This window comes from Petromyzon marinus, chromosome 55 (genome assembly GCF_048934315.1).
Source record: "Petromyzon marinus isolate PM22_M1 ecotype Great Lakes invasive population chromosome 55, UKy_Petmar_22M1.pri1.0, whole genome shotgun sequence".
NCBI classification, from domain to species: domain Eukaryota; kingdom Metazoa; phylum Chordata; class Hyperoartia; order Petromyzontiformes; family Petromyzontidae; genus Petromyzon; species Petromyzon marinus.
In genome coordinates this window covers 9,524,428-9,552,042 of record NC_133721.1, presented here as the reverse complement: position 1 = coordinate 9,552,042, position 27,615 = coordinate 9,524,428, and the positions used below count along the sequence as shown (strand labels likewise).

Below are 27,615 nucleotides of genomic sequence, written 5' to 3'. Positions count from 1 at the left end.
CAGACCCGTAGACTCACACAGACCCATAGACTCACACACAGACCCATAGACTCACACACAGACCCATAAATTCGCACAGAAACCCATAGACTCACACACATACCCATAGACTCACACACAGACCCATAGATTCGCACAGAAACCCATAGACTCACACAGAAACCCATAGACTCACACACAGACCTATAGTTTGTTGTTCTGCCATAACTCCGATTAGCGCGGTTGGCTTACGTACGTTGCGAATGAAGTTCAAAGTAAATATATATTTTTTGTACTTAATTCGATTAAAAAAATTACTATTGTTATTTTGATTGCCGGACCCCCCCTGCCCTGGCAAGCACTGCGCATCTCGGTAAACATCGTTACTTGTGAAGGGATGGCTGGGCCCCTTCTCAATTCACGTTAAAAAAAATCACCACGTGGCTTGACCTCATTCCAATCACGGCTGTTTCAGAGCGGGTGGAAGAAACAAAAACACAATCTGCACGAGTTTTTTTTTGTTGACGTCTCAAGTGAAACTTTATTCAACTCCGCCAACAACAACAACCCACGCAGAGCCACAGTGCAAGCTGGCATTGCGTGAATTAACATTCACGTAACACACGTGTAGCACTGCACATTCAGTCAATTGTGATATCTTGTACTAGAAAAAAATGGGGGAGGTACTGGACAGGGTGGTCCCGATGTCTTGTGACACCCCCCCCCCCCCCATTAGTACAAGCTATCATTGTATGAATTGTGAACATTAGTGTACACACGTGTAACACTGTACATTCATTCAAATGTGATACTATATATTGTACTATGGGGAGGTACTGGACATGGTGGTCCAGATGTCTTGTGATCCCCCTCCCCCCCCCAAATTAGTGCAAGCTATCATTTCATGCTATTGCATGAATTGTGAACATTAGTGTACACACGTGTAACAGTGTACATTCATTAAAATGTGATACTATATCTTGTACTGAGGAGGTCCTGTACAGGGTGTTCCAGATGTCTTGTGACCCCCCCCCTCCCCCGCCCCAATTAGTGCAAGCTATCATTTGAACCTTATGGCGGGACCCCAGGGTCCCGAATAAACGGAAGTCAAAATCGCACATCAACGTCGCGATCCGCCTGGCGTGGATCATTCTGTTGTGTCACGTCGTGCCCAAGCGCATCAGCGAGGACGAATGCGCACAGAAGAGATGAACAAGCGAATGCACTCACTCCACGCTCGGGTATGGGCAGGATCATAACAAGCCTTATTCAAAGCTGCTCAAACTGCCTGCACGACGCAAGTCCTTTATTTGGCATCGCGGTATGCGTAATACGGTGAAACTGCTCTCTTCATTATTATTTGTGACCTACCAATGTCTGCTGCCAGGATCAATCGATGACAATCCTAGTACCTGCAGATATTTCGCAGATGAGATGCGTTGCACCGTTTAATTCCTTTCTGTTTGAACAGGTCCCTGCAGGGTGGGCTGGTATTAGTTCGCAAATGAGATCATGTGACTTCCAAATGTTGGGTGCAATAAGACATATCGAGTCTCTGCGCTGTCTATTGCTGATTTTACACCCAACAGCACGAGATTTCACTTCGTTAAAGTATTGAAAGGGGACGGACGGACGGACACATTAATCTATTGCAGGCTGGTACACTCAGTTTACAACTTCGTTCCTACCAGTATAATACTTCTCTTGTCCGTATGCATCTGTGCAGATCGGTTATTTTTTTGCGGTTAAGCCATAGTCCCCACATACTGCGCTCGTATCAATGCGGATAAGAGGAGCGGCGACCCACTACTCTGTAGAGTAACATTGGTATAAACGCTTGTTACCATATGAACAGCGCATTGAAAACGCGTAATATTTTATGTACTGTTTACAAAGTGTGTTCACAAATCCACACCGAGAAACACGATGGTTGACAGAGGGGTGTAAATTATTTTTTCGATAGTGTATTTAAATAGAGGTAACTGCAGGTAAGCAGTTTTCAGTTTTAAAGGCATAGTTTAACAAGACAACACTGGCCACCATCCTTCAAACCCATTGGTGAAAAAGAACAAAGTTTTTGTTTACATTATAATGTTTATGCGAGAGCCAGGGGCTTATGGGACCCCGGGGTCCCACCATACGGTTCATTTCATGAATTGTTAACTTTAATGTACACACGTGTAACAATGCACATTCATTTACATGTGATACATTTGAACTCAGGGGGAGGTGGTATTGGACAGAGTGGTCCAGTTGACCCCTAACATTTTTGTTTATTAAAAATATTCAGGTTAAGAGAATTGGGGGGGGGGGGGGGTCACAAGACATCTGGACCACCGTTTGCTGTATAGGCAACGTATCCAACATAAGTTTACAAGCACGATGGACAATATCAGTGTGGAAACACAACCATGGACTTTTCAACCCACTCCATCGTAACCACTCTTCTAACCACTATTTGTGTGCTATCAAGGGCCATTTCCCGAAGACACCTATTATATATTTTACCTTTTAAGGCCACACAAAGTGTTATGGATGAACGTGTTGTTTTTTTTTAATGTTATTATAATAACCGCTTGGCGTTTTAAATCTGTACCTTGGCAATCGCCGCTGCGGTCATTCTCGCGGCGGCGCGGTTGTTAGATGCGCTTCTGCGGCTGTCTGGAATGCTGTTCCTTCCAATATTAGGGGGCCACTGGGAGTTATGGACTTTTAAATAAAGATTGAAAAAACTAATTTCTTTAGAACTGCTTTTTGTGTTCAGTTTGTCGTCCCCCCCCCCCCACACCTCAGATTAGCAACAACAATAATTAGTTAACAAAAAAATCTCAACACATTCGCCACTCACTGGCCGATTCACGTGCTCTGAAATAGGAGAATTTCATCTAACATCACATATTTACAGTATTTATATTCCTTTTAAGGCTGTTTTAGATGCGCTTCTGCGGCTGTCTGGAATGCTGTTCCTTCCAATATTAGGGGGCCACTGGGAGTTATGGACTTTTAAATAAAGATTGAAAAAACTAATTTATTTAGAACTGCTTTTTGTGTTCAGTTTGTCGTCCCCCCCCCCCCGCACCTCAGATTAGCAACAACAATAATTAGTTAACAAAAAAATCTCAACACATTCGCCACTCACTGGCCGATTCACGTGCTCTGAAATTGGAGAATTTAATCTAACATCACATATTTACAGTATTTATATTCCTTTTAAGGCTGTTTTAGATGCGCTTCTGCGGCTGTCTGGAATGCTGTTCCTTCCAATATTAGGGGGCCACTGGGAGTTATGGACTTTTAAATAAAGATTGAAAAAACTAATTTATTTAGAACTGCTTTTTGTGTTCAGTTTGTTGTGGTCCCCCCCCCCCCGCACCTCAGATTAGCAACAACAATAATTAGTTAACAAAAAAATCTCAACACATTCGCCACTCACTGGCCGATTCACGTGCTCTGAAATAGGAGAATTTCATCTAACATCACATATTTACAGTATTTATATTCCTTTTAAGGCTGTTTTAGATGCGCTTCTGCGGCTGTCTGGAATGCTGTTCCTTCCAATATTAGGGGGCCACTGGGAGTTATGGACTTTTAAATAAAGATTGAAAAAACTAATTTATTTAGAACTGCTTTTTGTGTTCAGTTTGTCCCCCCCCGCACCTCAGATTAGCAACAACAATAATTAGTTAACAAAAAAATCTCAACACATTCGCCACTCACTGGCCGATTCACGTGCTCTGAAATAGGAGAATTTCATCTAACATCACATATTTACAGTATTTATATTCCTTTTAAGGCTGTTTTTTTTTTACTTGTGCTTGTGCACCACAGCCAATGCAGTAATCGCCAAATAATCGACCAAAATGCATTAATATAGGTCAGTTACAATACACGAATTTGCAAGCAACTAAATAAGTACGTGTCAAATACAGGCAATATAAATGAGTACGCTGTGGATGAACAGTAACACCCCGGTTTACGTCGGGGATGTGTTCCTGAAAGGTGCGACGACGGATAAGGAGAGAGGACGGACGATGCTGTCAGCGACGTGAGTGTGGGCTTGAGGCGGACGTAAATCAGGTAGCGGTGTTAATAAAGTGACGACGTATTTGCGACTTAAAATGGGGAAGACGTAAATCGGGGCATTGCTGTAAACGTTAGGCCAATCGTGCGCAAGCTACCGACTGAACTTCATTGGCACCATTCATCAGTAGGTGTCTCCCAGCCGCCAGACACAGCAGCCACGCCACATTCACACGGTGAGCGGAACCTTTAAAGGCCGGCACACGGCTCACGGGGGAGTGGTGTGGCCGGCACCACGCCCGGCCGCCCTCGTCTCCACGCTGGCGATGTTTACACACCGCGACCCAGGGGAAGCCCAGGACGAAAGCAGATAATCGTCGCCGGTGTTGGCCGTGAGCGCAAATCGAACCCGGGTCGCCGGGTTCGTAGCGCCCAGCTACGACGGCTGGACGCCGGCCGCCTCCCCCGCGTGCTTCTTCTGGTGGCGCACGAGGTGGTGCTTGACGCGGAACGGCGTCCCGCAGACGTGGCACGGGTAGGGCTTCTCGCCCGTGTGGATGCGGCGGTGCGTGCCGAGCTCCGAGGGCCGCGCGAACGCCTTGCCGCACTCGACGCAAGCGTAGGGCCGCTCGCCCGTGTGGCAGCGCCGGTGCATGACGAGCCACGAGCGGCGCGCGAACCCGCGGGCGCACACCTCGCACGCGAACGGCCGCTCGCCCGTGTGGCTGCGCGCATGCGTAGCCAGGAAGCCGGCGCGCGCGAAGCTCTTGCCGCAGCGCTCGCACACGTAGGGGCGCTCGCCCGTGTGGCGCCGCCGGTGCAGCGTCAGGTTGGAGGAGTGGGCGAAGCGCCGGCCGCACTCCTCGCACACGTACGGCCGCTCGCCCGTGTGGACGCGCCGGTGTGCCGCCAAGTGCGCCCGCTGACCGAACGCCTTGCCGCACTCGGCGCAGGCGTGCGGCCGCTCGCCCGCGTGCGCCAGCTTGTGCGCCTGCAGGTTGCAGCGCAGCGAGAACGTCTTGCCGCACTCGTCGCACATGAAGGGCCGCTCGCCCGTGTGCGAGCGGCGGTGGCGGTTGAGCACGGAGGCCTGCGCGAAGGCCTTGCCGCACTGCTCGCACGCGAACGGGCGCTCGCCGCTGTGCGTGCGCTCGTGCTTGCGCAGGTCGTGGCGCCGCGAGTAGCGCTTCCCGCAGACGCCGCACGCCAGTCCCGCCGAGACGGCCCTCTTGCGGCGGCCGGGCCTGTGAGGGGCCCTCTCCATCACGTCCGTGGCGCTGTCGACCTCGCAATCCTCGACGGCTGCCCCCCCTCTCGGACGCGTCTCGCGCTGCTCCCCCTCCTTATCACCCTCCTCCCCTTTCTTATCCTCCTGCCGCTGCTCCTCCGTGGCACCCATGATGACGATCACCACGGCCGCGTCGTCCTTGTCTTGGCCCCACACGCCGGCAGCCGCCGCGTTGTGGTACGCGGACACGTCCTCCTGCACGCCGCCCGTGCTCGAGGCTTCCGCGACGAACTCGTGTTGCCCATGCTCTGTGTGCTGCCCGTGATCCATGTGATCCATGTGCTCCATGTGCTCCATGTGCTCCATGTGCTGCCCGTGCTCCGTGTGCTCCATGTGCTCCATGTGCTCCATGTGCTCCATGTGCTGCTCGTGTTGCCCGTGCTCCATGTGCTGCTCATGCTGCCCGTGCTGCTGGTACTGCTCATGCTCCGTGTGCTGTCCGTGATGCTCCTGCTGCTCGTGATGCTCATGCTGCCCATGCTCCGTGTGGTGCCCGTGCTGCCCGTGCTCCTCATGCTCCGTGTGCTGCCCGTGCTGCCCGTGCTCCTCATGCTCCGTGTGCTGCTCATGCTCAGCTGCGACCTCGGGGCAGGACTCCGCACCTGGTTCTGTCAGAGACGCCCCCCCTTCATCTGCGAGCGAGGGTCCAAAACGTACATGAAAAATAAAGCCCTTCCCAAAATTAGACATAAGCACACACGCCTCTGTGGTAAACAAATTATAAACTAAACTAAAACCATTTTTTTTATTTTACCAGGCAAGGCCCACTGAGCTATATATATATATTTTTGTCAGAAGCGACCTGGTCACAGATGATTGCTCAACCAAGTGGCTTATCACGTGGACATTTATAGCAACCAAATACTCTAAACGCATGTTTCTAAATATGGAGGGAACAACCGGAAGACCCGGAGAAAAATCCACGCAACCAGAATGAGAGAGACATGAAATCTCCAAATATACAGCAGGTGTCAGGTTCGGGATCGAACCCACGATCTCCTGCATACCAGGCGAGGCAGTTAACGTCTCTCCATCGTGGTGATGCTACTGCATTGGCGGTGATGCCTAAGAGCAGTTAACAAACAAACAAAAACAACTGCCATTCGTCACACTGGCCTTAAAAGTCAAAATACTTAACAAGCGACGTTTCGGGTACTGATCCGTCTTCATAGCCCATGAGTCGACCTAGGGGGAGGCCCATGTGCTATGAATAAGGCCCGATGCCTGAAACGTCGCCTTTATTGTACACGTATAAGGATCCCCCCTATAGACTTTACAGACTTCTGGGGCAAGTGAGTACCTACGAAGTCCGGCACACGAGGAGGGTGTTGGCCACCGCCACACCCGGCCGCCTTTGTCTCCCCAACGTTGACGTTTTTACACAAACATGCAATGACCACCACACAGACGTCACCGCACAATCTCACCTGGCTGCACTGGGGTCACAGAAGCAATATGAATAATCACTTGTGTGCATTCATTCGCAGGGTCACAATCTTCGTCTGCAACAAAAAAAAAACGAATAATGCCATTATTAAAATAACATCTTGCGCTGAGCATTTTCCAAACAAGACGCTTTCTACCGCTCGTTTCACGATCATTTTAGTTATCGGGATCAATTTGCTCGCATCTTGAACCACCTAAGGGTCAGTGAAATGTCTCTCAACCATGCAGGGTGCTAACGCTGAATCCCATTCATCATCTGCCATGGTCGATCCTCTGCTGGATGAAGCCCTTCCCCAAGCCGTCGCCATCTCGCTCCGATTCAGATGTTCCACCGCTGATGTTGACTGTGAGCGGGAATAAAACTGGTGGCCAGGTTTCGGAAAGCACAGTGCGCTAACCACGATACCACCGCTCGCCACTCGCCATACACAAACAACGATCGCCCGAAGAGTATTTAACAGAATGTCGAGTTCAAGTCCTGCTCGAAAGCAACGATGAAGACCGGCACGGTACACGAGGCACCGCGACCGACGCCCTTCATCTCCCCAGTGCTGATGTTTACGCACCGCCTTCAGATGGTCGTTTCAGGTTGAGTGTTAAACAATGAAACTATTTTTATTTTACCAGCGATTAGCTAATTTTTCGGAAGCGACCTGACCACAAATGACAGCTCAACGAAGTGGTGGCTTACTGTGTGGACATTTATAGCGGCCAAATACTGTAAACGCACATTGATTCTAAATGTGGAGGGGAAATCCGGAGGACCCGGAGACAAATCCACGTGACCACGGGGAGAGAGACACGCAAACTAAAAATATACAACAGGTGTCAGGGTCGGGATCGAACCCACGACCTCCTGCATACCAGGCGAGGTAGTTAAACGTCGCCACCGTGGCGCCCAACATCTAGACGTGGCCTCGGACAGGTTCAGATAAGCATCAAACGGTGTTGGCGGCCGTGACCGGGAAGCGAAGTCGGGTCACCGTCCCCCTGCCCCCTCACCGTCGTAGGTGCCTCCACGGTCCAGCACCTCGCGAAGCACGCGGCTCAGGTCGGCCTCGTGCAGCTCGCTCGGCTCCACGGCGACGAACTTGATCGACGGCGGCGGCGGCGGTGGCGGCGGCGGCGGCGGCGCGTTAGCCGCTCCGGGCCCCAGGCCTGGGCAGCGAGCGTGGGGGATCGCGCAGATGCGTCAATTCAACCGACGGCATCGAGGGGACTGCACGAGCGGTCTTCGGTGGGTATTTTCGCGAGCAGTGAAATCGAACCGAATCGTCGTCGCATGACTCCGTTCGACGGAGCCCCCCGCCGGCTGCCAATCAAATCCCAGATCGACTCCAAACTTAGTACTGGCCTCGGTCGTCCTCGCAGCAGCCGCGGCGGCGGCTTTTAGCTGGCCGTCGAACAAAGACAGATCACCGCATCGAGCGCTATCAGGTGTGCTACTGCGGCCGTCTGGAATGCTCTTCTATTCGATATTAGGAAGGCACTGGAGTTATGTAATTTTAAATCTAGATTTATAACTCATTTATTTACAAGTGCTTTTTGTGTTTAGGTTGTTGTCCTTCCCCCGCATACTCCGATTAGCACTGTTGGCTACGAACAATCTTGCTCAACTTTGTAGATTGCTCTTCAACACACTGGTGGCGCTGCTAAAGCAGTAATAAAGTGACAGGTTTATTCAGGTGACTTTTATAATCGGCTGTGTTGGGTGGAGGAGGGTTTACAACACGCATTTTACTTTTGTGATCTGACCCAAATTTTTGCTTTTCCATACATCTGTCTTTCCATATATCGCCACAACCACCGCCACCACCACCACCACCACCGCCGCCAACACAGCCTCTCGTGGCGGAGGCCTACACGCCACGACTCACCCTGCATGACGCCCTGGCACGTGACAAGGTGGGAAGAGGTCGCCACCTCGACTGTCCACGGCGCCAGCACCTCCAGGCCGCACGAGAGGGGGGCGTCCTCCACTACGGAGATGAGACAACCCCGGCAGGGATGAGACCCGACCAGCCATCGCCCGTGGCACGGACGATAACTCTTCAGCCATCGCCGCATCAATCGACCCTCGTCACCTCCCATTAGTATGGTTGGCTACGTGCGGCGCGAAAGAAGTTCAACATAACGTACATACACGAGGACGACATGAGCAGGGAGCAACGTGAAAAGGACGTCATCCTTTTCACGTTGGTCTCTGCTCATTTCACACATCGCACTACGTTCCATTCACCAAAGGCCTGGGTCAACAGGTAGCCGCGGTCAATGCTATCGGTGCCACTGCACCTCGTCATCGTTTCCTTCAAGCCGTTATATCCGGCGGTTCTGTCCACGGTCGACACCTGACCTCCGTGGTTCATTCTTACAGATTCACCACCACAACCGCCACCACTTGAGGTCTTCCCTTCGGTCTCGGCAAACTGCCCTCCTTCCTACACCTATCGGCACCTTGCCTACCTATCCAATTACATCTACAACAATGAACAGAAACTTAAGATCTCTGCCCCCCATAGCAACACGGACACTATTCCTTTGTCAAACACCTGACACATAAGCACTTAGGTTGACCTCTCTACTTGTCCTAAGTAAAAACTATTAAACTATTTGTATTTTACTAGGCGAGGCCCACTGAGCTACGTAGCTCTTTTTCAGAAGCGACCTGGCCACAAATGATAGCCTGACGAAGTGGCTTATCGTGTGGAAATTTAAAGGAGCCAAATAGTCTAAACGCATGTTTCTAAATATGGAGGGAAAAACCGGAGGATCCGGAGAAAAATCCACGCGACCGCTGGGAGAGAGACACGCAGACTCCAAATATACAGTAGGCGTCAGGGTCGGGATCGAACCCACGACCTCCTATAGACCAGGCGAGGGAGTTAACATCTCGCCGCGGTGACGATATGTTAAGCGGCTCGTGTAGCGTTTGCCACAGACAGATTAAACTCAACACTGTGGGGGGGGGGGGGGGGACAGGCCCGATAGTGGCGGTGATCAAAATAAAAGCGCGGCGGCCAGAGACCGACAGTCGCACAGGGTCTGGAGCGAGCGCGCGGCCTCCGCGGCCCACCCACCCTCGTCGGCGCAGGCCCCGTGCTGCCGCTGGTGGCGCGCCATCATCTGCTTGGTGCGGAAGGCCTTGCCGCAGAGCTCGCACACGAAGGGCCGCTCGCCCGTGTGCACGCTGCGGTGCTGCGCAATGGCCCAGGCGCGCGAGAACCCGCGGCCGCACACCTCGCAGCGGAACGGCCGCTCCCCGGTGTGGCAGGCGCGGTGCTGCGCCAGCCACGCGGCGCACGCGAAGGCGCGGCCGCAGCGCTCGCACGCGTACGGCCGCTCGCCCGTGTGCCCGCGCCGGTGCACCGCCAGGTTGGCGGAGTGGGCGAACGCGCGGCCGCAGCGCTCGCACACGAAGTCGCGGGCGCCCGCGTGCTTCCTGGCGTGCACGGCGAGGTAGCGCGCCTGCGCGAACGCCTTGCCGCACTCGGCGCAGGCGTGCGGCCGCTCGCCCGCGTGCGCCAGCTTGTGCGCCTGCAGGTTGCAGCGCAGCGAGAACGTCTTGCCGCACTCGTCGCACATGAAGGGCCGCTCGCCCGTGTGCGAGCGGCGGTGGCGGTTGAGCACGGAGGCCTGCGCGAAGGCCTTGCCGCACTGCTCGCACGCGAACGGGCGCTCGCCGCTGTGCGTGCGCTCGTGCTTGCGCAGGTCGTGGCGGCCGCTGAACATCTTGGCGCAGGTGCCGCACGCCGCCGGCTTGGGGTCGAGGCGCGGGCGCCCGCGGGGGCGGGGGAGGCGCGGGGGCGGCGTCGGGTTGCCCGCCCCCTCCCCCGTCCCGTTGCTCGCGACGTCCGTCGGCGGGGTCGGCGTCTCCACTGTGACCGCTTCTCCCGCTTCGCCGCGAGTCCGCGCGCTCCTCCTCCTCCCCCTCCTCCTCGGGGGCTCCCTCACCTCAGCTGTGCATCCCTCCACCGCGTCTCTGCCTTCTGCACTCACAAGCGGACATGCGCGGAGGTCGAGTGACCGACTGCATAGAGCGCCTTAAAAAAAAACGAACAGACCTCTTAGCTTGGAGATGTCAAACAGCCTGAATAGTCCCAAGCTCTCTGACGTCTTCAAGATCACTAGAATGTCTAGGCTGTCTGACACACGTTTCAAGCATTGTTAATAACAATGATGAAATAAATACTTTATAGTTACAATCAAGCCCACCATTCCAGGCGGCTGGGAATTAATCTCCTAAAGAAGCCGGCAGCACGTGGAACGAAACTACGGACGTCGCGGTTGCAGCAACCCCCCCCCCCCCGAAACCCATCGGAGCAAAACTTTTAATCTTCTCACCACCTGTGCCATCGGGAGGCTGCGGTCCATCCCCAGCGACGCTCGGCCCAGCGACGCTCGGCCCAGCGACGCTCGCTCCCCGTCTGCGTCTCTGCGCCCCCCGCGGATCGTCCCAACCGGGGTCCCGTCCCCCGCGCCCCCCGCGCCTCCGGCACGCTGGGCCCCTCGCATCCCCGGCTCCCCCAGGCCGCTCAACGGCGACGTCGTCGTCCGTGGCGCCCAGCAGAGGTGACGCGGGAGACTCGAAGTCAGCGGCCGCCCCGAGGGCTCCCGTGTCTCCCCCTGCGCGCAAGCCGATTAAGACACAGACCCCCCCCCCCGTGTAGGTTGCAGGGCGTGGGGGTCCCCGTTCACCGCCGAATCTCAGGACACGCGAGCGGCTCAGCGTTCATTTTATTTAGAGAGGCGTAACGCCGCTGCTTTTAAAGACATTGTACTCGCCGCAGGGGACTGTAACGACACGACCGCACTCTATGATAGCTGGCGCCAAACTATACCAGACGCCCTCCCACATGGCCTCTTCTGATTCCGTTCCCGAATGCTAATGTTTACACACCGCACCAGGTAATTATTTAAGGCTGAGTCGATCTAGAGGAGGCCCAGGACCGGTTCAAATATTCGTCATAGCGCAGTGCACAAACCACTACAATACCACCCCCCCCCCCCCCCAATTAAATACACACTAGCGCAACAACAGGCATAAACTTTACTTAATAAATTCATTATCATTTCCCAGGGTGCATCACTGAGCCTAGAGACTATTTTCAAATGTCGTAAAAAGTGGACATAGGCACACCCCATCGGAGCAAGAGCAACTGAGCTAAGATCAAATGTAGTGTTGTTATAAACGAAGGAGTGTGCTTTTATCAGAAGTTGCCATTTGCCTTCACCCTCCCCTACCAGTGAAATGTAAGCATGCATTGGCTGCTATCGGGTTGTGGTTATGTACCGCTTTTACTGAATAAACACTTCTATATCACCGGTTGAAAGTAAAATGACATTTACAACCATCAGTCTCTGGGCCTCCCAGGCCAATATTTCCCACGGGCACTTGTTCTCCATCTCAGAGACTAATCGTCATAGTGTAGCCCGCTACATGTATGCCGCTGTGCTATCTAAACGTCTGACTCAGTCAGGCCCTGTTTCTGCGCTGTACGAACGCTGGAACCACCAGCAGCTGTAATCGAGTTCTCTGTGGGTCACCTTCACTGTGGTCGGAGATCCGGTGTGCAGATTTGGCACCGCGCTGCTCCTCGTCCCTGGATGGGCTCGCATTTACATCCATGCCTGGCGGTGTGAGGGACAGAGCGTTCAATGCTATACGAATTACATGGTGGTGCACAAGCACAAATATCATGAGAGAAAAAAAAAACAACACGTGTCAATAAGACTTTTGCCTCAAAATAAAACATATGTAACAGGTGACACTTCAGGCGATGGTAGGTAAAGTATATAATGTGTTGTGAAAAAATAGCCATGGCCTGAAACGTCACCAATTATATTTTTTTCGTTTTATGTTATTGACGCACGTTTTGAGTTTCAGTACAGCTCGCTTTACTGTTTGTTCAATTCATCAATTGTAACCCAAATGTTCAATAAGGTACGAAGCATACGCGTTCCGTGCAGAGGTCATTTCTGGGTGATCTCATCAGCTGATGATCTTGTGACCTGATGAAGCCAAGAGATGCATTCAGTTAACACGATTAACTTTAATCTGTAGAATTCGATAGTTGGAGATGGATTCATCATTAAAAGTGTCTGGGTTAAGGCTAAGATAGAGGCAAAGTTAATGGTATTGTCATTTGCTCGGCTATAGTTAAGGCAGGAGTCAGGATGGGATAGATGAACGGTCAAAGTTAATCAGGTCACGATTAAAGATATATTCAGCACTTGAGATAATGCCATTATCAGGGTTAGGACCAGGGCTAATCCAGGGGTCATAATCTTAGGGTTTGAGCCAGGGTCAGAGAGATTTAGAATGCTTGGGTGAGAGCTAAGATCATGGTTATCGTCAGGGATAGGGTTACAGCCACGGTGTGGGTAAAATACTCCAGTCAGAGTCAATGCAAGAGTTGGTGTTTGGGGTCAATGTGAGAGGTCAGGTCAGAGATAATGCAAGGGTCAGAGCTGGGGTTATGGTCATTGGAACAGGGATGGTTTGAAGGTGAGGGTTTTGTCTAGGATCAAGGTTAGGATCATGGCTAGGGAAAGGGTCAGAGCTAGGATCAAGACTAGTGTTAGAGTCGGGGCTAGGGTTAGAATCACTACTAATTATAACCATTGACTGATTACCAATCGATTATATAATTATAATACCCCCCTCTGCCTCAAATCACTGCACCTGAAATGAGTTAAATGATGACGTCACTCTGCTGCTGCTCTATTTAAGACCGGGAGCAAGCGAGGGCTTTACCATTCTGGCGAATTGCCCGATGATGCTGGATGTAATTACCAGCGAAACGTCGTACTCAAACTGTAAATGTTGTGGATTCACTCTTCAACACACCGGTGGGCTAAAGTAGTGAACTATTGGTCTTTGGTCAACGTGACACTTATTTGTTGATTGGCCGTGTCGGGTGGTGGAGGGTTACGACACATTTATAAATAACGCGATCCAACCCAAACACCTTTATTATGAATTAGAATCAAGGTTAGGATCATGGCTAGAGAAAGGGTCATAGCTAGGATCAAGACTAGTGTTAAAAGTCGGAGCTAGGGTTAGGATCAAGGTTAGGATCAGGGCTAGGGTCAGCGTCACGGGTTAAGCATCAGGGCTAGGGTTAGGATAAGGGCTTGAGGTTAGAATCATGAATGGAGCTAAGATCAAGTGCTAGGGTTAAGATCAGGGTTTGTGGATAGGATCTGCTTTAGGGCCAGGCTCAGGGTTAGGGCCGGGGTCCTGGCGACCCCAGGATGACCTGAGGGCCGCTGTGGCGCTTTTGGAATCTCGAGGCCCTACCTCCCTCCACTCGCGCGACGCCGCGAGGATTTCTCCACGATGCCCGCCCGCCTGCCTCCTCTCTCTCTCTCTCCCCGTGCTCTCGGCGCGAGCGGGGGAGGAACACGGGAGGAACACGGGAGGAACACGGCGTCGTGGCAGAGGAGGCGACTTGCCGCCACTCGACTTGCGGGGCCGAGAAGACCCCCAAGGCAATAACTTGCCCGTGCCCGAAAACCGGCGTGAGGCGGATCGATTACGTCGGTTGTCGACTCCACAAGGTGCCGATTCCGTTGGCGTCGATTCCGCACGTGTACGCAATGCTTCAGGGGTAGTTCATTAACGCGATCAACGTCATCCATCATAGAGGTTGTTTTAGGGGGCGGGGTGGGGGGTAGATGGCGTAAATATATGAATGTGTCGTTAAAGCCACCACCCGACACAGCCAATTAGGAGTAATGTTTGTCACGGAAACAGAACGTGCCAATTCCTTACTAAATTTTGATTTAAAGCTTTCGTGACTGCAGTAATTCATATTCTTAGTTTTTTCGGTAAAGTCACGTTGAAGAGAAACAACAAAATAATAAAATATATATAAAACAATAACAAATTCTCACGACGTTTCGACCATAACTCAAACGGTCATCTTCTGAAGATCTTCTGAAGATGCAGTTTTTTCCTGGCTGTTTCTGTTTGCGCGTAGTCACTTTAAGACGTTTTTCTTGTTCATGTTTTTTTTGTTTGTTGCGGTTGCACCCGATTCAAGAGCCGAATGGCTCACAGGGCTATACCAAAATAAATGAAACTATGAAACTAGTCCAGCACACCGGTGTGTTGGAGAGCAAATCTACAACATTTGCAATCTTGAGTACGATCTGCAGATTTGCTCTCCAACACACGGGTGTGCTGTAACGAATTGGCGTGTTCTGTTTACGTGACAAACCTTACTAATGGGCTGTGCCGTGCTTAACGACACATTTAAATTTTGATTTAAAGCTTTCGTGACTGCGGCAATTCATATTCTTAGCTCTTTCGGTAAAGTCACGTTGAAGGGTATACAATAAAATAATAAAATATATATTGTATTATAAAATAAGAATAAATAAAATAATAAAATATACATATTTTTATAAACTTATAAAATAATAAAACATATATTTCATTATTTTATTGTTTCCCTTCAACGTGACTTTACCGAAAGAGCTAAGAATATGACACATTTATATTTACGCGATCTAACCCAAAAAAACTCCGATATTATGGATTATATTGGTCGCGAAATCCTAAGTGTTTACCATGCTCTGATAATTACTCTATATATGCATCGTCTTTGAAACTGATTGGCCTCCACCTGAGGACAGCCTTGTTCTTCATGGCATTGTGGCCTAGTCTCACCAGTGTCAGACCAGAGAATGCCTTGGCGAAGACCAATCAGTTTGAAAAGACAATGCAATTCTATTACCAGAGTGTGCTTTAGTTTGCATTTCCATCAGAAATACGTGGGGTTAATGCGGACATGATTCCTTGCGAAAGTTTATATTTGGTGTTTGAACATCTTAACACCTGTTTTATTGCCAGAAAGGGGAAACACTATTCTTATTTTTTCATACTTTGATACTGACAAAAAAGGTCCCATTTACCAAATATACTACAGCAGGCGTCAAGGTCGGGATCGAACCCACGACATCCTGTATACCAGGAGAGGTAGTTAACATCTCGCCACAATTGTATTGATAGGAAAGGCCGCAGGATGTCGTGGTAGGAGATTTGAGATCACAGTAATCCCTCGATATACGAAGCAGATGAGTCCCTGCAGCTTTGTTCGTATATCGAAACGTCGTATATTGAATAACTTATAACATTGGTACAATTAGGATGCGTTCCCTGCCTTCGTAACTTACCATTTCACACAATAAACACGTCATAACTTACCATTCATATTGTAAACACCTATTAACACTGTCTGGATACGTACGGTGCGCAATAAGTTTAACATAAGTAAATACATAGACTCACAGATACGCACCGACTCACACAGAGGCCCATAGACCTACATAGAGACCCATAGACTGACACAGAGACCCATAGACTGACACAGAGACCTACAGACTCACACAGAGACCCATAGATTCACATAGAGACCCATAGACTCACACAGAGATCAATAGACTCACACAGAGACCCATAGATTCACACAGAGACCCATAGACTCACACAGAGACCCATAGGCTCACACAGAGACCCATAGACTCACACAGAGACCCATAGACTCACACAGAGACCCATAGACTCACACAGAGACCCATAGACTTACACAGAGACCCATAGACTCACACAGAGACCCATAGACTTACACAGAGACCCATAGACTTACACAGAGACCCATAGACTCACACAGAGACTCACAGACTCACACAGAGACCCATAGACTCCCACAGAGACCCATAGACTCACACAGAGACTCATAGACTCACACAGAGACTCATAGACTCACACAGAGACCCATAGATTCACACAGAGACCCATAGACTCACACAGAGACCCATAGACTCACACAGAGACCCAGTTTGTTGTCCCCCCTGCACATCCGATTATCACGGTTGGGTACATACGGTGCGAAAGAAGTTCAACATGCATAAACAAATACTTTGTTTTATTTAAAATAATATGTCATGCTGTATAGTATTAAAATAAAAAAACTGACAAAAATAAAGAAACAGTGTCCTGTAAAATATATTCACACTGGCCAGTGTAGTCGTTGGTGCAAGTCATAAGGTTTAATTACCCACCAAACACCATAGCTCTGTACGCAGTGCGTTGCTGCGCGCTGATTGGCTGAGACGAATGTAAACAAACATTTTATTTGGGTCTTTCGGTAAAGTCACGTAGATAAGTTCAAAGAAAATAACAAAAAACGACGACGTTTCGATCACAACACAAGCGATCGTCATCCTTTTTTTTTCCTCCTGATGACGATTGCTTGTGTTGTGATCGAAACGTCGTAGTTTTTTTTGTTATTTTCTTTGAAGCTATCTACGTGACTTTACCGAAAGACCCAAAGAATGTGAATTCCTGCAGTCACGAAAGCTTTAAGTCAAGATTTAAACGAACATTATTTTACTCATCGCGATGTGCAACGCTCATGAAACATCTAATTATGTTTTCCTAATTGATATTGTACTGTAGATGGAATTTTATTGCTATTAATTAATTTCCGTGAAATTTATAATACTTTATTTAAATTACAATTAAAATAATGGTTCTAAATCCAGAGGTTGTTTTACTGAAAATTCGTAAAGCGAATATTTGCATATCGAAGTATTACTGGACATCTGCGAGCTACTGGATATCTGTGAAAAGGAGCTTCATAGATCATCGGATTTCTCCAGAATAAATTATGATTCTGTAATGACCCCCCTATCCCTGTCTCAACCAAGCGTCAAAATCGCTCATTGTTCTCCACTGCAAGAGCCCCGTGAGCCACACGCAGGCCCCTGGTGACCTTCAGTGCGGGGCCCCCAACACGCAAGGTTGGCGAGATGTTAACTACCTCGCCTGGTATGCAGGAGGTCGGGGGCTCTATACCAACGCTGACGCCCGCTGCTGTTTATTTCTTTGCGTGTCTCTCTCCACGTGAACGCGTGGGATTGTTTTCCGGGTCCTCCGGTTTTCCCCCTCCACATTTAGAATGAACGTGCGCTCGGAGTATTTGGCTCGCTATGAATGAACCTTTTGTTTATTCATAATCGCAATGAATTCGTTTATAAAAAAATGTTTGGCGACTCCGTCCCCAACGCGCACATTAAACCTCGCGACTCGCCTGGCGCGGATCGTCGTGTTGTCGCGCCGTCCGAGCGCAGCGGCGAGGACGAAAACTTTGATTAGCGCTTCGTGTAGAGAGAGCTTCGTCGGGAGGAACAGACTGCCGTATAGTTCGCCTTCAACAGACATGAAATGACGTCGCAACGCAGTTTGTGCGAGAAACCGGGGGGGCCTTATGGGACCCCGGGGTCCCGCCATAAGTTTCAAATGTCCACGTGATGATGAGCCACTTCACTGAGCTATCATTTGTGGCCAGGTCGCTTCAGAAAAAAGAACCTGGAAGTCTTGGTGGGTCTTACTTGGTAAAATACAATTTTAAAAATGAGTTTATACACAAGTGTGAAAACACCCCAACGTGCTGTCAAACCCCAATTGTTTCAAATGTGTGGCGGCACCAACACTGATGATGTCTTATCGGCGAACGTGCCCCCAACCCACGCGCTCTGAAAATGAGTGCAGACCACTTCTGTAGATTATGGAGTACGTAACTGATTACATCCACGCGTGTCGATGCAATGTGAAGATTGGTCAAATATTATAATCATGATGGTAACGTGTTGGCAGTAGTGGCCTCTAATCCAGCACCGTGGCAATGTAATCCAGCACCGTGGCAATGTAATCCTGCACCGTGGCAATGTAATCCTGCATTGTGGCAATGTAATCCATCACTGTGGCAATGTAATCCAGCACCGTGGCAATGTAATCCAGCACTGTGGCAATGTAATCCATCACTGTGGCAATGTAATCCAGCACCGTGGCAATGTAATCCAGCACTGTGGCAATGTAATTTAGCACCGTGGCAATATAATCCTGCATTGTTGTAATGTAATCCAGCACTATGGCAATGTAATCCTGCATTGTGGCAATGTAATCCAGCACTGTGGCAATGTAATCCTGCATTGTGGTAATGTAATCCTGCACTATGGCAATGTAATCCTGCATTGTGGCAATGCAATCCAGCACTGTGGCAATGCAATCCATCACTGTGGAAATGTAATCCAGCACTGTGGCAATGTAATCCTGCATTGTGGCAATGTAATCCTGCATTGTGCCAATGTAATCCAGAACTGTGGCAATCTAATCCAGCACTGTGGCAATGTAATTCTGCATTGTGACAATGTAATCCAGCACTATGGCAATGTAATCGAACACCGTGGCAATGTAATCCAGCACTGTGGCAATATAATCCTGCATTGTTGTAATGTAATCCAGCACTATGGCAATGTAATCCTGCATTGTGGCAATGTAATCCAGCACTGTGGCAATGTAATCCGGCACTGTGTCAATGTAATCCTGCATTGTGGCAATGTAATCCAGCATTGTTGTAATGTAATCCTGCATTGTGGCAATGTAATCCAGCACTGTGGCAATGTAATCCAGCACTGTGTCAATGTAATCCTGCATTGTGGCAATGTAATCCAGCATTGTTGTAATGTAATCCTGCACTGTGGCAATGTAATCCAGCACTGTGGCAATGTAATCCAGCACTGTGGCAATGTAATCCTGCATTGTGGCAATGTAATCCAGCATTGTTGTAATGCAATCCAGCACTGTGGCAATGCAATCCAGCACTGTGGCAATGTAATCCTGCATTGTGGCAATGTAAGCCTGCATTGTGCCAATGCAATCCAGCACTGTGGCAATGTAATCGAACACCGTTGCAATGTAATCCAGCACCGTGGCAATGTAATCGAACACCGTGGCTATCACTCCAGTGGTGCTCAAGGCTAACATCGGAGTAGCAAGCCCAAGTGTGATACACGTCACATTAACACGACCACCGCGAAGATGGAGTGATCACATAAGTTATTGTACGGGGTGAGATAGAATGTAGCAACATTGGACCGTGGCAGGGTGAGTGAGGGGGGGGAGGGGAATGCGTTCATCCAGCGGTGGATTGAGCTTCCGGCTACCAGGGCGACGCTGAGAGAAATCGATTCAAAACAAATGGGAATCATTGAGAATCGACGTGCGTCACGTGACGCCGGTCGTCCGCCCCCACCCTTCTCCGCCCCCGCCCCTCACCGGTAGGGAGCCCTCCTACCCCCCAACACCGCACGCGCCGCGATTGGTCCGCACAGCCACCCCCACCGCCAAAGATTTGTCCGCACACCCCCCCACTACCGCCACACGCTCTGTGATTGGTCCGCATTCACACTTACCCAGCCCTCCCATCGGTAAGCCCCTCAACTCCACCCCCCCCCGCCACCACACGCTCCGCGATTGGTCCGCATATCTCCCCACCCCTCACCCTTCCCCGCCCCCATCGGTACCCCCCTCACCGCTCCCACCCCCTACCGCAACACGCCCCACGATTGGTGCTCCTCCACCCATCATCCCCCACCCCCCCGCAAACCGCACGCGCTGCGATTGGTCAGGCAACATCCCTCTCCCACCGCCTCCCCCCCCACCGCGTGACGTCACCGCGGGCGCGTGGCAGAACAACCCCCCGCCACCGCGAGCAACTCACCCCCCCTCCCCTCCCATTGGCTCTGGGGCGCCGGTCACGGGGCGCCGCGCCGACCAATGGGAGACGTAAAAGAGAGACGAGAGATGGCGGCCGCTGGTGGTGGTTCTTCGTCTTCTTCCCGCGGCGCGGCGCGGAATGGGGGCCTCGAGGTGACCGCCGCCTTCCCCTCTACCTCCCTCTCTCATCCTCATCATCCTCACTCCCCCCCCGACTCCTCGGCGTGCGAGACGTTCGGGTTCACGTGCGAATGCGATCGGTCCCGCAGCCTCCGTTGTGCCGCGCGAGGAGGGTGCACCTAGCCTGGCACGCGCGGTGCTTGCATCCAGTCTGGTACGTGAGGTGTGCCTAGCCTGGCACGCGAGGTTCAAGATTCTGATCAATCGATTATCTTGTCCAATTTGCGCCGCCTATGCGGGCTCGTGGTCCGTGCGCTGCCTCGTAATTTATCCCCGTTATTAACTCATGAAAATCACAGGGCATCGTTTTATATATACACTATATATACTTGGCATTATTCGTAGTTAAAGCGCATGCGGGCACGATTAGATACCGTACGACTTCAACTGATGACTTTATGAAGCATGACGCGTCTGCTAATATAATCAGGTGCAGGCATGATCAATCCACTGCTGGATTAAGGCCTCAAATCTCCCTCTATCTCAAGCCTTTAATATAATAACCTCCCCAGAAACCGCTTCCAACCACTGTAGATCCAACTTTATCACCGCAGAGGTAGATACAATGTATTATTTAGTGCACCGTCCACTGTAACAACGCAAGTCGGTCCGCCTCCCACACTGATTGCACTTATTTTAGGTTCAGACTCCTGTCATCCTGTCGGATCTTAAGCGTTGGTCATCTCTTCACTGTGTGGACCGGCTTCCTGCCAAGTCTTCAAGCAGCATTGTTCAAAAATAAAATAAAAACAGGAATCCATCCTGCGTGGCATTGAGCACAATGAGACATATGGTAGCGGTTTGATGGGGGTGGGGGGTGAGGGGTCGTCGGTATCTAATAACACTAACTTTTTATTTATTTAACCAGGTAAAGCCCACTGAGCTATATACAGTATAGATATCGCTTTTTCAGAAGCGACCTGGCCACAAATTATATCTCAAAGAAGTGGCTTATCACGTGGACATTTATAGCAGGCAAATACACTTTAAAATAACTTGAGTGGGCATCGAATATGGTTGCTGTTGCTAAAAAAAATGTTGTTATCCTGACCCGAATGTTGCGGCCCTTTGTTATTGCGTGAACATTGGCGTGTCACGTTCTCGAAATTCGTTCAGATGGAGATATCTTACCGAGACAGGGATCCGACTCGGAACACGACAGAGCGTGTGTGTCAACGAACTTACCCCGGTAACCCCGACTAAGACATCTGTGAAAAAGAGCTTTATAGCTCATCGGATTCCTCCTCCAGTATAAACACAATATTCTCATTCTGAACTTGGGGCGGTTATTGATGTCGGATCGTCAAACGAAACGTTGAAATTACATTTAAGAGCTGGACGATAGCAGGTTGGCTGGGAGTTCCTTTGGAAAGCTGTGCTCGATTTATTAAGGGTAACATACAAAATGTGTCCAACGTAGAATGCGTTTAATCTGTACTGCACTGCCTGGTAACGTGGTTCAGAAACGCGGTCGTATACCCAAAAATATTGCAACGTTAAAAGCAGACGCAAAATCATGGAGCGATGCACCCGTGGAATTGCATTTAAAGGAGGAACGCGTGGGTTAGAGACCGTACCGCAGGGCAAATGAGACACGTCACGGCGAGAAGGGATGGTGGCAGACGGTCAAGAATAATAACAGCGTGGCGGACGAGAGATGTCGTAATACGGTAGAGCGCGGACGCCGCCAACCACAGCTGTGAAATGAACTCAAAAGGCACCTCCGATTAAGCACCGTTGGCTACGTACGGCGTGAAAGAAGTTCAGCGTACGAGGTCTCGGGTCAGGGGGTCGGCAACCTTCAACTACGAAGCCGCATGCGGTTCTTTTTTTAGGACCGCTTCGTGACGTCGTTTATTAAGCACCGCCGTCTCTAGATGTATTCACAAGCATTGTGGTTCTTGAAACGTTGATTTGTTTTTTTACCGAGTTCTAAAATAATGGTGGTTCTTGTTATTTTGGTGGCCGGCCCCTGGTCTAGGTGGATAGTTACATGCCAGTATCGTGAGCGATCGGTTAGGGGAGGGGAGGCCTGAATGTAGAACTGCAATGTCCATGGCTGATGATAACAAACAATCGCCTTCCGTTAATTGTCTCCGGTAAATATTGTGAATATTACCTTGTTAACCAGCGGAATTTGTTTGAACGCATGCAGACTCTCGACCGGATTTTACCTTCTGGGTCTCATCAGCAGGCAGGCGTGCCAAGCAAAGAACACTGCCGCTGCTTAACAAAGTGTTGTTGGAAAGTGTTGTCTTTCTACGCCCATTTAGGGGGCCGTTTGCCTAAAAAACAACGTAATAATTTGACATCGCTTTGTAAATTCAAGGCCGGATGAAGGCCTGCCCACGCCGTGTTGGTCTGTGGAGTTGTTTGGACATTCTGTATCATACTGGTAAGTGTGGGTTGGTAAAGATGAGAAGGGTGTGGGGTGGAGGCCCAGGACCGGTTCAGATATCACTCGCTTGCCACGAATGCTACCTGCGGCCGGGTCATCTTTGTCTTTGTTATCGGAATTCGGGGGGGATGGGGCAAGCTGAGAGTGAGCCACCGTTTTGTTTTCCCGCAGCGGAGGAATGACGACGAGCCGGTGAAGGTGGACAAGTGGGACGGCACGGCAGTGAAAAACGCCTTGGACGACGCCGCTAAGAAGGTGCATACGTGTGCGTGTGTGTGTTGAACTTAAGTTGGCACAGCAGCGGGTACAGCTGGTGCATCTACCGGTAATCTCAGTCAGCCAAACCCATGGCACCTGCCTCTGCCGTGGCCTCCTGTCAGCGAGCCTTCGACACTTCACGTGACCTCGGTGCACCCAGCCTGGCACAGGCGCAGTGGTGACGTCACGCCGTCACTTAGTGGCGAATGGCGGGTAATGGCATTGATATGTTTAACTTCTTGGAGAATGTTGACGTGAGGGGGTTATCCATGGGCCGTGTTTCGAGCGCAGGTGCTGTTGGATAATTACGTCTACGAGGAGAACTTCCGCCTCATCGATTGCCGACTGCTCATCTGCACCGTGTCCTGTGGCTTTGCGCTCTTTGCGCTTGCCTGGGACTACCTGCACCCCTTCCCCGAGTCCCGCACCATCCTCGTCTGCTGCGTTGCGTCATATCCCCCTCGCGCTCGCTCGGGGGAGGGGGGGGGGTTCACCTGTTTTCCCCTTCGGGAAAGCCGGTCCAGCGTCCGGTGCACGTGATTGTAACGTACGAGGACCTACGCGTCGACAAGCCTTTTGGGGGGATTGTTTGGCTGTACTTGGCCGCGTTGGTCATTGCGCGTTGGTTAAGGTTGGGTGGCGGCAGCGCGGTATTGGTTTGGACATCAGCCACGGCCAGGGAATCCAACTCAGGTTTGCTGGGTTCAGAGCGCCGTGCTCAGGCTGCTATGGGCACTACTCCAGCGCTTGTGATCCCGGCAGACCGGATTGCGGTTCCCTGTCACGGATAGCATCAGTGGCGAGCGATTTATTTGAAACGGTCCTGAAAATCCCATTTACTGACCTACACTGACAAGGTGAAATATGGTTGAATGATCCACACGGACCTGAATGGCTAGGTAAGGGGTGGGGTAGTTGGGGGGGGGGGGGGGGGGGTATTGGGCTGGGCTGGGTGGTGGAGGGGGCGGTGGTGTTGGGCTAGGTTCTGTAGGGGGGAGGCGGTGGTGGGTGGTGTTGGGCTGGGTTGCGCAGGGGCGAGGCGGTGGTTGGGTGGTGTTGGGCTGGGCTGGGTGGTGGAGGGGGCGGTGGTGTTGGGCTAGGTTCTGTAGGGGGGAGGCGGTGGTGGGTGGTGTTGGGCTGGGTGGTGTGGGGGGGGTGGTTGATGGTTGATGGCACCCGCTCCGTGGGTTGACGTAAGGGCTGCACTGGTGTACAAATGTACGCTGGTTGTGATTGGTTGTCCTTAGAAGTGTGCCGTTTGAACGGCGGCGCGCGCCTCGCCAGCGTTGCCTTTCCCTGACGGACGCCACACGTACTTCCTGCTCATGGTGTTCCTGACGGTCTACACCTCCTACGTGGAGCAGAACACTTTCCTGGTCGCCAAGGAGAAGGACCGCTCAGGCCTGGACCCCGACAACACGTGGACACTCGCCTCTGGCATCAAACGGTGAGGGGCTACCACCCCCACCAACACCACCACCACCACCCCCCTGTCCCCTGTCTCGTGATGTCGTGTTTTAAACGTTAACACCCACGTGTGCGTTTGTGCGTAAGCTCGCTTGCGCCTAACGCACGCACCTGTGGTTTTGCGTCAAAGGTGGTGAGATGTTAACTACCTCGCCTGGTATATAGCAGGTCGTGGTTTCGATCGTGACCCTGACACCTGTATATTAGGAGTTTGCATGTTTTTCTTGTGGTCACATGGATTTCTCTCCGCGTCTTCCGGTTTTTCTCCTCCGCATTCACAATCAAAGTGCGTTTTAGAGCATTTTGTCTGCTATACATTTCCACACGATGATAATCGGCTTCATTGAGCCGTCATTTGTGATGGCCAGGTCACTTCTGAAAAAGAGCTGCATAACACAGTGGGCCTTACCTGGTAAAATAAAAAAAAATCTAGTTTAAAAGGTAATCACTGGGCCTGTTGGTCCAAACTCCAATGCATTGCCCTTCGTGATCACGTGCTCTGAACCGCCAGCTTATACACTCGAGAAACTTCTCACGCCTCCATGAGAAGTGTCTTGAGGGCTTATATATACCCTTCGGGGAGGGTATTTTGGTTTCGTGCCTAGCCAAACGTCTTGGAAGTGGTGGAAGTCACCCACACTTTGCTTCACCACTTGCGCTACCTGCTGTCAATCTTGTCAAGATCTGCTTAGTTTATACAGAGGCAGGGTGAGGGGCCGGAGGGACTTAATGTATCTTCTTCGGCACTGCCATGCGTAGCCAACCATGCTAATCGGTTGGCTATGACCTCGCAGCATTGTTTCAACTGCCGCTTACTTGAGTATTCTTCCCTCCACACGTAGAAACATGCGTCGAGATTTGTTTAGATGACTTGGGTGCTATTAATTTGCACGTGATAAGCCACTTCGTTGCGGACCATTTGTGGCCAGGTCGCTTCTGAAAAAAAGCTAAAAGCTCAGTGGGCCTTAACTGGTAAAATAAAAATAGTTTATTTTTATTTGTATATATGTGTTAAGTGATTTGTTTGCCTTTCCCTGTACTTTGCACTCCTCTCTATCGTGTTTTTTATAATGTTGTAACGTTCTGACCCGCCCCCTTTACTGGGCAATCTGTGAAAAAGAGCTTCACAGCTCATCGGATTCCTCCAGTGTAAATACATATTTTGATAACCTAGGAATCCTCTTAACAGGCCGGAGACTCCCTTACGGGGTTACCGGCTCACTGGCTCTGTTGTGTTGGTGCCGCGCCGCTCACCTAACGCCGATCTCGCGCGCCCGCAGGTTTGACGACAACTACACCCTCAAGATGACCTTCAGGGACGGCAAGAGCGGTCGGCACCGCGAGAGCGAGTTCACCAAGTCCGTGGCGAACTTCTTCGACGAGAACGGCCTCCTCCTCGTCGACCTCTTTGAGCCGGAGGTGTCCAAGCTGCACGACGGCCTGTCCAGGGGCAAGAAGACGCAGTAACGCGGGCGTCACGTGGGGGGGGGGGGGGGGTCGCGCGGGGTCACGTGGGGGGGTCACGCGGGGTCACGCGGGGCAGAGAAAACAGGAGCGTCGTCAAAAAATGTGCTCGTTTTGCGATCCAAGTGAGAGGGAGGCTTGGCCGACGGCGGAAATAAAATCCACAAAACCCAGGACGACGTGAAGCGAAGCAAAACAAAAAAAAATAAAGTTGCTTTTCTTAAAAGGTGGGCGTTATAATTTTTACGAAGTTTTTTTGTCGTGGTCGTTGTTCTTTTCCGCCTTTTGTTCCGCTGCTTAAGTTCAGTTGTTGCCATTTAATCGTGAAGCAGTTTTTCCCCCATTTGAAAACCCAGAAAGCACCCCCCCCCCCACCCCACCCACAGGCAGATCCACGCATCGTGTTGAATAAAACAAGTGACATCGAGACATCGATCACCCATTACCTGACCGTCCTTCGAGGGGCCTGCCCTGCGCAATCGATGCGCGGCTACAATACACGTGACTCATTCACGCTTTGTTTACACGCGCGGTCGTCGGGAGACCTCGCGAACGCCGCCAATCAAACTTAATTTCCACAAGAACGTTTTCATGCAATTTTTGGCGGGTGGGTAGGTGGGATAGACAGTAGCTCTGGATTTGAAGCCAGGATCTCGGGTGTCGCTGCGGTGTCCGCGATCGAATGGGGATCCACTTCGACAGCGTGGGTCGTACGCCCACCGCTTTCCCTTGAAAGTCGCGCAGCCGTCGTTTGCAGCGGCTGAGAAGCACGGGGTTTGTTTGAAGTGGGGTTGGTGGATCGCACGCAGAAAATAACCTTCGTTTATTTACACTTGTTTTAAGTACCTTTTTTGGCCAGAGGTCGCCGAATGCTGTAGAGCGCTAAAAGGTTTATGGAGAGAAAAGAAAAGGTGACAAAGCAACCGGGGGCCAGTGATTGGAACAACCCCACCAAATAAAGACCCCAAGGCAAAAAAAAAACTAAAAATAATGTGTAAAATGATGTTAAAAGGCCTTTGAGAATCCACGTGTGCTTGGGTGGGATTTGAAGCCAAATGCGTGAGGCAAGGGGTGGCGATGTTCCAGTATGAGGCTGCACAGAAAGTAAGTTGCCGACTTACCAGTCCAGCGTTATCCATTCATCCCCTCGTACTGATGAAGTGACCAGTCACATTTTCACGTTTACTTAGAAGTTCATCATATGCCCCATATGTACCGTTCGTTCAAAAAGGGCACTGCATATAACGCACCGTTTCAAGTATTTCTATGACTGGGTAATTTTCATGTAAAAGTTTCTACGAACTGTGCCGAGTGTTTGTTTAAGGAGCTCGTCGAGAAAAGAAACAATAACCAACAAAACGCATGCTTGTGTATTTTTACGAACATTTAGCCTCGCAGTAACTTGCTTGTACCGGTTATCGCTTGTCATTATTTGCAGTTGTTATGAAGCACAGGCGGTCGTTGGGAGCGGGGGGGAGGTGTTGAAGGGACACGATGAGACAAGTCTGTGAAGCTAAGGGTTTCTTAAATACAATGCATTGTAACGAT

At 50.7% G+C, this 27,615-nt stretch overlaps 2 protein-coding genes across 5 annotated transcripts; one reads left to right on the top strand and one right to left on the bottom strand.

Annotated features, from left to right (window-relative positions):
• Positions 1-490: 490 nt before the first annotated feature.
• Positions 491-25,974, bottom strand: LOC116954447 (uncharacterized). 4 transcript variants are annotated; one of them, XM_032974964.2, is made up of 8 exons: positions 25,858-25,974; positions 12,278-12,361; positions 11,075-11,356; positions 9,811-10,719; positions 8,611-8,712; positions 7,736-7,891; positions 6,715-6,789; positions 491-5,919 (listed from the first exon to the last, which is right to left on the bottom strand). In XM_032974964.2, exons 2-8 carry the CDS (start codon positions 12,357-12,359, stop codon positions 4,436-4,438), a joined length of 3,090 nt encoding a protein of 1,029 aa, XP_032830855.2. In that variant the 5' UTR covers positions 12,360-12,361; positions 25,858-25,974; the 3' UTR covers positions 491-4,435. The 4 variants fall into 4 exon arrangements, with proteins under 4 accessions (XP_032830855.2, XP_032830854.2, XP_075908452.1 ...); XM_032974963.2 differs by lacking the exon at positions 25,858-25,974 and adding an exon at positions 14,034-14,853; XM_076052337.1 differs by lacking the exon at positions 25,858-25,974 and adding an exon at positions 14,034-14,853 and having other exon boundaries at positions 11,078-11,356.
• Positions 20,299-27,615, top strand: SPCS2 (signal peptidase complex subunit 2). The gene is made up of 5 exons (XM_032974972.2): positions 20,299-20,453; positions 23,050-23,133; positions 23,428-23,588; positions 24,449-24,583; positions 25,884-27,615. The coding sequence occupies exons 1-5, from the start codon at positions 20,361-20,363 to the stop codon at positions 26,068-26,070; spliced, it is 660 nt and encodes a 219-aa protein (XP_032830863.1). The 5' UTR covers positions 20,299-20,360; the 3' UTR covers positions 26,071-27,615.

Bases quoted from the DNA above. Each gene is read 5' to 3' on its own strand.
- LOC116954447 (XM_032974964.2), bottom strand. From the start codon at position 12,359: ATGGATGTAAATGCGAGCCCATCCAGGGACGAGGAGCAGCGCGGTGCC. The intron at 8,713-9,810 runs GTGGGTGGGCCG...TCATCTCCGTAG, and splicing joins CGGGGCCTGCGCCGACGAGG to TGGAGGACGCCCCCCTCTCG. The intron at 7,892-8,610 runs GTGAGTCGTGGC...CTCGCTGCCCAG, and splicing joins GTGCCAGGGCGTCATGCAGG to GCCTGGGGCCCGGAGCGGCT.
- SPCS2 (XM_032974972.2), top strand. From the start codon at position 20,361: ATGGGAGACGTAAAAGAGAGACGAGAGATGGCGGCCGCTGGTGGTGGT. The intron at 20,454-23,049 runs GTGACCGCCGCC...GTTTTCCCGCAG, and splicing joins CGCGGAATGGGGGCCTCGAG to CGGAGGAATGACGACGAGCC. The intron at 23,589-24,448 runs ATATCCCCCTCG...CGGACGCCACAC, and splicing joins CTCGTCTGCTGCGTTGCGTC to GTACTTCCTGCTCATGGTGT.